General features: G+C 57.3%; 1 protein-coding gene across 1 annotated transcript in view; it reads left to right on the top strand.

Moving 5' to 3' along the window:
• KAZN (kazrin, periplakin interacting protein) overlaps positions 1 to 1,665 on the top strand; it is a 142,358-nt gene extending 140,693 nt beyond the window's left edge. Inside the window, exon 19 of the mRNA XM_021710195.1 lies at positions 1,428 to 1,665. Coding sequence (XP_021565870.1) covers positions 1,428 to 1,592 — 165 coding nt within the window. The 3' untranslated portion in view covers positions 1,593 to 1,665. The remainder of the gene's footprint in view (positions 1 to 1,427) is intronic.
• The last annotated feature ends 5,745 nt before the right edge of the window (positions 1,666 to 7,410 follow it).

Below are 7,410 nucleotides of genomic sequence, written 5' to 3'. Positions count from 1 at the left end.
GCTACTTGGAAGGCTGAGGCGGAAGCATCGCCGGAGCCCAGTAGGTCGAGGCTGCGGTGGCCGGAAGCGGCCACTGCACTCCAGTCTGGGCAACAGAGTGAGACTCCAACTCAAAAAAAAAAAAAATTTTTTTTAATTAGCTGGGCATGGTGGCACATGCCTGTTGTTCCAGCTACTTGGAAAGCTGAAGAAGAACCTGAGCTGCTAGCAGGTCAAGGTTGTGGTGGCCCTGAGCGTGCCACTGCACTCCAGTCTGGGCAACAGAGTGAGACTCCAACTCAAAAAAAGAGACACATGCACAGTATCTGTGGTATTAAAGTCTCGTGGTGGGTGTCATTAGGAAAAAAATCTCCTGAGGGATCTCCTGAGGGGGCAGTAATTTTTAAAAAGCCAAGAGGTCGGGCTCAGTGGCTCAGCCTGTAATCACAGCACTTTGGGAGGCCAAGGCGAGTGGATTGCCTGAGCCCACCGGTTTGAGACCGGCCCAGGCAACTTGGCAAGACCTCATCTCTACAGTAAAATAAAAAATTAGCCAGGTGTGGTAGTGCACACCAGTAGTTAACAGCTACTTGAAAGGCTGAGGATTGCCGGAGCCCAGCAGATAAACACTGGGGTGGCCGTGAGCATGCCACTGCACTCCAGCCTGGGCGACAGAGTGAGACTCCAATTCAAAAAAAAAAAAAAAAAACACCTAGAAGCACTGGTCTGGAAAGAAAGGCAGTCCAGGGGATAGCTTTTTACAAAGCACTGTCGTGGCCTCTCCGATACAGATGTGGCCAGCGTCAGAGAGGCTCTTGAGGGCCTGCTGGGTGTGGGGAGAGTTCAAAATCCTCAAGCACCTACTCTGTGCCACACTTGCTATGGGCTCCCCAGAGGGGATTTCTTCTCTTTACAGCAACTCTGGGAGGTAGAACAGACCCTTCCGCCCTTTGCAGCTAAGAAAACAGGCCCGGGGCAGGGGATGACTTGTCCCAGGTCACGCAACTGGGAAGCGGCAGGGCCGGGTCCAAAGCCAGGTCTGTAATTCTCCAGAACTCACGTTCTTTCCGCCACGCCAGGCAATGCTGGAGTCTGCCCCCTCGGCCTGGGGGTGCAGTCGGACCTCGTGCCCCTGCCCAGGCTTTCCCACGGGTGTTCTCAACTCCCCCCAACCAAGGAGGATGGAAGGAGACTGTTGGGAACTATCAGACTGGCAGTATCAGTCCTCACCCTTGGTCACCAACTGAATCTTTCCGAAATGGTAATTCACAAGCTCCTCTCAGTCTCCCTAAGCAGTGAGTATTATTACTAGGTGGAGGAGCACAGAGAGGTTAAGCGAGTTGCTCAGAGTCACGCAGCAATTCGAATGGAGATGTTTCCCAGATCTGAAAACACTTCCTTCTTGTTTCCCTTCTTCCTGTCCTTTGGTCATCTCCTCGTTCTCTCAGCTGCCCCTAGGGAAGATAGGAAGGGGCTTCAGCAGCAAAGAGCCCGACTTCCATGAGGACTATGGCTCTCTTCAAAATGAAGACTGTGCTGAGGACGACCCCCAGGGCAGGCTGGAGCAGTGCCGTCTGGAAGGCTACAACAGCCTAGAGGTCACCAACGTATAAGGAACCGGCAGGCCAGCATGGAGAGGCCTGGGAGGGAGAGTAGCCGGGGCCCAGGTGCCATCCCCACTGTACATAGTGACCTCAAGCTGGGGGTGTGCCTCTGCTCCTGGGCAGCGTCCCGACAGCTGGGGACACTGAGAGGAGCGGACACCAGCCTGCCTGCCTCAGGTGGCCATGGACTTGCCCGCTCAACCACAGGAGACCGGCCTGGAGGATCTGTCACAGCACCCAGAGACCCTTAGTCCTCCGGGGCACACGGCCTCCATCTCAGAGCACCCACCAGCCGTGGCACAGCCCCAGGGGGTCCCTGAAGCCTCGAACTGAGTTGCTAGGGTGGGCCGAGGACCACGGCTCCCCAGAACACCCCTGGCGGGGTGCAGGGACTCCCACAGGACACCCAGCATGTTGTGGGCATTCGGGGCAGGCTGAGCCAGATGCAGGAAGTGCTGCCTCTTGCAGATATCAGACAGAGGGGGCGGGGTCTCGGCCGCAGCACCTTGGCTCCTGCCCCGCCCCTGCCCGATTGAGAACTGGGGTTCTGACCTGGCTCCCCAAATCTCTCTTGGGAGAAGGCGAAGTGGGGTTGGCCTGCCTCCGGCCTTAAAGCTCTGGGTCATGTGGGGGAGCTGCTTCCCATCGCCCCCAGGTGTGTCTCTCCAAGTCGGGGTGAGTGACCTGCAGCCAGTGTGGGGGAGGGAGGGGAACGTGCAACTGTCCTGTCACAGAAATGAAAGAAATTACAGCAGCAGGCTCAGGGGTGACAGAGCCCAGTCAATGACAACCATCCGGACCATGGCGATCGATGGGTTTGGGATTTGGAGGTCTCTGTTCCCTGGGCGTGCTCACCAGCGTCCTGACAGATACGGAGCACAGCCATGGGGGACAGCGGAGCAAATCCCCCTGCCCTTTCCATGACCTGCCACTGTTTCGTTGTGTGGCTTCCTTCCAGTGGCCTCACCTCTCTGTGCCTCAATGTCTTCATCTACGATACCCCTGGCTCCCTCCCAGGGGTGTCAGGAGGACTAACACTTGCTAATGTCCATAACACACCTGGTACCTTCCCAGAAGACAGTGGGAAACCACAGGGTGCCTGACTTCCCATCGACAACACAGAACCGACCTTGAACTAGTTCTCTCCAGTGCTGTGTTGGCTGGAGCAATTTGCAAAAGGAAGAAGAGGAGGGTTGGGTGTTGGGGCTCGCCAAGAGCCCCCCTCAGGGCACAACAAAACATTCCCGGAGCACAACCTTGAAAACCAGCCTGACCCAAGTGCCCAGGCCTGCGTCCACGGACCAGATGACTCTGCCACATGGAGCGTGGGGAAGGACAGAGGCTTGGGGACCTCCTTGCATGTGGACTGTCAAAGCGAATCGCTTGATGGAGCCTCGATGCCCAGCTTCTCGGAGGCCATTCTTACCAGAAGTCAACGGGAGGCTCGAATGCCCAAGATTCGCAGCTGGCGTCCGCCTCTGAAGACCACTGGGCACATGTTCTTGAACCCAGCAGGTGGTTTCCTCTCGTAGGAAAAGCCGGGTCCTGATGACCTTGAGAACCACCCCCTCCCCAATGCCGAAGACCCGTGGTTTTCTCTCTAACCCTGATGCAAGCACTGCCTTTCTTGCCACCTGTTGGACAGGTGGGCATTTGGTCCCCCAAGGTCATGTTTCTGACCCCAGGCCCCGAGGGGTGACTCTGTTCCTAGGGCCTGGCTCTGTGCAGCTTCCAAACCCGCACCTTGTCGATCTTCAACCTGATCCCCGGCTCAGAGTGGAGAGGTGAGATCTCCCTCCCACCTGGCGCCACAGTTACCCCCAAACCAGACTGGAGGACCTGGGTGCCGAGAACCTGCCTCCTGGGAGGAAGGAGGAGCAGGGTGTCCCGGCAGGCCGTTCTTCCCGCAGAGTAAGCGAGAGTGGGTTAGCTGCAGATCCAGTGATGTGACACCGACATTCGCCCACGCCATCAGAAATGGCACGTGCGTTGTTCCCAGACTCGATCCTGTTGGGGACACGAGGACAACTGGGGGTCGCTGGCAGAGGTGGCACTGCCCCAAACACTCGCTGCATGAGGCCAGCAGGCCTGGGAAACCGCAGATGCCCCTTTTGGTCCCAATGATGCCACCACGGCCCCCTCTCATCCCCAAGGCCCCCCGTCCCTGGCAGCCAGGTGAGTGTTAGAGCTGGGTCTTCAACATGAGGATGTGCTGGCTAAATTAACAACCTCCACAGAGGCAGATTGGGTGAGCTGTGCTGCCTCAAGGGTGGGCAAGGGCGGAGGGCAGAGCCTCGGGAGAGAGACTTGGGAGCTGGTTCACACCCTTGAGACACCTCCAGGATGGGGGTGCCACATCCTGCCCACACCGCCTGGGTGGCGGTCTTGGTCTCTAAAGGGCGACTTGGCATTGGGGTCTGGGAACAGCAGGCACGTGCTTCTCACAAGGCTGGGCAGCTGTGCCCATGGGTGCTGGCCCTTGAAAGGGAGAGCAGTTTGGTGCCAGCGCTGGGGGGCACCAAGATAGAGGTGCCCCATATTCCTCCCAGAAGCTGGGCTCGGAGCCATCAGAAGGCTCCTGCCTGCTGGGCTCTCGGCTTTCTGACCCTGGCCGGATAGGGCCTTTCTCCTGGAAGTCTGTCTGTCCGTCGGCATCGATGTCATCAGACCCCAGGCTGCAGGAGGCCAGGAGATGCCACACGATAACCTGGACCACACAAAGCAGAGGGGAGGGCATCCCCAAAAGCCCGGCCAGCCTGGAGAACCCAAAAGCCTGAGGCCACTGAAGGGGGCTGGGGTCTCAGCAGAATGGCAAGATTTGGCGAGATGCGACTTTGGTGTTCACTGCAGGATGCCTGGGACGCTCAAGCCTGGGGAGAGGAACGCCCTGCCCAGTCAGGCCCAGCGTCTCATTGCCACCTGCCTTTGGGGGCTTGGTGAGCTCTTCCCAGATGAGCTTGGGGCAGCGGCAGCCTCTGAGCCCACGCTGTCCCCCCTGGCTGGCTGCGGAGGAGCGTCTCCAGAGCCCTGACCCTCAGGGGCCAGTTTGTGGCTGCAGAGGAAACGCGTTGTCTGTGTACAAGGACCGTGTCCTGGCCACGCCCTGAATGTCCTCCCCAGAGCCAGTGTTAACACTGTAACAATAAATACTACTGCACAGCGCTTTGCTGAGGAGGTGGGCTTTTCTGTGCGTTTTCTCATTTAGTTTTCCCAGCAGCCTCGATGAGACGGGAGACGATGACCCCATTTCATGATGGAGAAACTAAGAGAAGCCAAGGGGTTTGCCCAGCTCCAGAAAGAAGTAGTCATGGAGCCCAGCTGCTTCCAAATCCCAGGCTCGTCCTCCCCTCCTGCACTCTCCCCTCCTCACCCTGTCAGTGTTGGTGAACTTCCCGCTCCTCACCACCCTCCAGCGTTGAAATTACCTTACCCGGTGCCGCCACTCAAAATGCAACTCAGGCGCACCCTGTCCTGCCAGAAAAATCCCTGTCAGCATTGCCTTCTCGCCCGGGAACCCACAGCCAGGGAGCACCTGACAGTTCCTCTCCCTTGGTGTCATGAGCTTCACTCTGTCACCCCTCCCGGGGGCGTTTACACCTTCAGATTGCCGAGACAGACCTTTAGTGGTGGGTTCCAGAAATCCCAGGGCATCACGCCTCAGACTGTCACGTGTATTCAAACCACTCAGAGAGGTATTTTTGGAGTACAGTTGCACACCTGGGCAGCTGGGGTCAGCCCGAGACAAGCATTTCTTTTTGTAGTTGTTTTTCTGGGGGTTTTTTGATTTTTTTTGTTTTTGAGTTGGAGTCTCACTCTGTCGCCCAGACTGGAGTGCAGTGGCCGCTCCTGGCCACCGCAGCCTCGACCTGCTGGGCTCCAGCGATCCTTCTGCCTCAGCCTTCTAAGTAGCCGGAACTACAGGTGCGTGCTACTGTAATAGGGAATCGAGCCGCACGAGTCCGTGTCCGGTGCCGAGTCAAAGTACAAAGAGAAGTTTATTGAACCGAGAGCCAGCTGACGACCACTTACCCTTGAGACACAAAGTCCCAGGTGCGCTACCACGCCCGGCTAATTTTTTGATTTATTGCAGAGACGAGGTCTCGCCAAGTTGCCCAGGCAGGTCTCGAACCCAGGGGCTCAGGAAATCCACTCACCTCGGCCTCCCAAAGCCCTGGGATTACAGGCTGAGCCACCCAGCCCGGCAAGACGAGCGTTTCCAACCAGCTCCCAGGTGATGCTCTGGTCCGGAGACCTCACCGGCGATATGGCGGTCATGGCAGATCGGGTGCCTCCCCAGCAAAGCCCTGATCGCAGACTGGTATCCAGATGGCCCCGATGAAACCCCACCTTCCCAAAGCAGACCACTCGCTCCTCCTAGGCCAGGCACCCGATCCGACGCCCTGGCCTGTCACATCAGGTGGGGTGTGAGTACCCTAGAAGTGCCTGTTGGACGGGGGGATACTGGGAGAAGACACCAAGACGGACCTGGGGTCGGGCTGTTTCTGTGGGCCGGCCACGAACACTGTGTGTGTTGACTGCTGGGGATACGGTGGGAGGTGAGAAACTGATGATGGGGTGACTGATTCCAGAGTGATAGTGTGATTGTGACATCACATGGTGGGGGGCTTCTGAGCTGATACCTAAGTTCTAGAAGCCAGATCTGTGGGAAGAACACGCCAGACTGGCAGTCCCTAAGCCAGCTGCTGAGGATGTAATGGTGAAATTGTTCTGCCCAGCCGCCACCCTGCCAGAGCTCACAGTCTAGTGGGGAAGACAGACATAAATCAAATACTTCTCCGTGTGTCACCATGACAGGCCTTGAGAGCAGAGGTAGCCAGTAGCCAGATGCCTTGTCATCCGGGCACTTAATGCAGTTGAGAGGAGGTGAGGCCTGGGCAGAGGGGAGTTCAACAGGTGAAGAGGATTCTAGACAGCAGGAACAACATGTGCAAAGGTCCTGTGGCAGGAGATTTAGAGCCTCACGGCTGCAAAGGGTCCATGTGGCTGGCGTGCAGGGGGCGAAAGGCTCATCTATTGTGGGTATTGAAGGAGCACCAGGCAGCAGATTGCCCTGCTAGATCTCTGCTCTCTCACAGGATGTGGCATCCATGATGCAATTAGGGCCTCCTAGGTGCCATACCTGGCCATTAATCCCTGCCTTCTACAACAGATCCCTTGTTCTCTTTGCTCTGGTTCATGGCCAGACAGATGGATCAGGCCACATACCAATGCGACGGCCCCATGAGGGGCACCGTGACTGCCAGGGCTCAGCTGATTGGGAGCCAACTGAGGTCTGAGGGAGAAGCCCTTTACATCACACTGACTGCAGGATGAGCTGCTGGTTCCCAAGGACGGGGACCAACCTCGAGTGGCGCTTTATCCAGCCTGAGTGAAACGCCTAGCTCCTCGTGGTTGATGTGAACCAGGTTGGATTTCTCTCTGCGGTGGGCTGCTAACGGCCCGGGCAGCCCCGGCATTCTGGGGAGTCATGGGAGGAGGACCCGGCCCCCACAGACAGGTAGGCCTAGTGCAGAGCCAGAGTGAGGGGCCAGGCCTCTCTGAGTCCCTCAAACTTCGCCAGAATCCCCGGGGAGAGGACTGAGTTCTCAGAATAAAGAGCAGCTGAGACTTCGTTGTGTTTGTTCTAACCACTTACTATGTGCTGAGGGCTTTGTACAGATATCTCTCTTTTTAATTTCAAGAGCTTTGGGGTACACATCGTTTTTGGTTCCATGATCACTTTGTATAGTGGCAAAGAAGTCAGAGCTAGCCGGGCTTGGTGGCTCAGCCTGTAATCCCGCGCCTTTGGGAGGCTGAGGTGAGTGGA

This window comes from Carlito syrichta, unplaced genomic scaffold, assembly GCF_000164805.1.
Source record: "Carlito syrichta isolate Samal-C Ts95f unplaced genomic scaffold, Tarsius_syrichta-2.0.1 Scaffold288275, whole genome shotgun sequence".
NCBI lineage: Eukaryota > Metazoa > Chordata > Mammalia > Primates > Tarsiidae > Carlito > Carlito syrichta.
The sequence above is the reverse complement of the archived record's forward strand: the minus strand, read 5'-3'. Positions and strand labels throughout refer to the sequence as shown.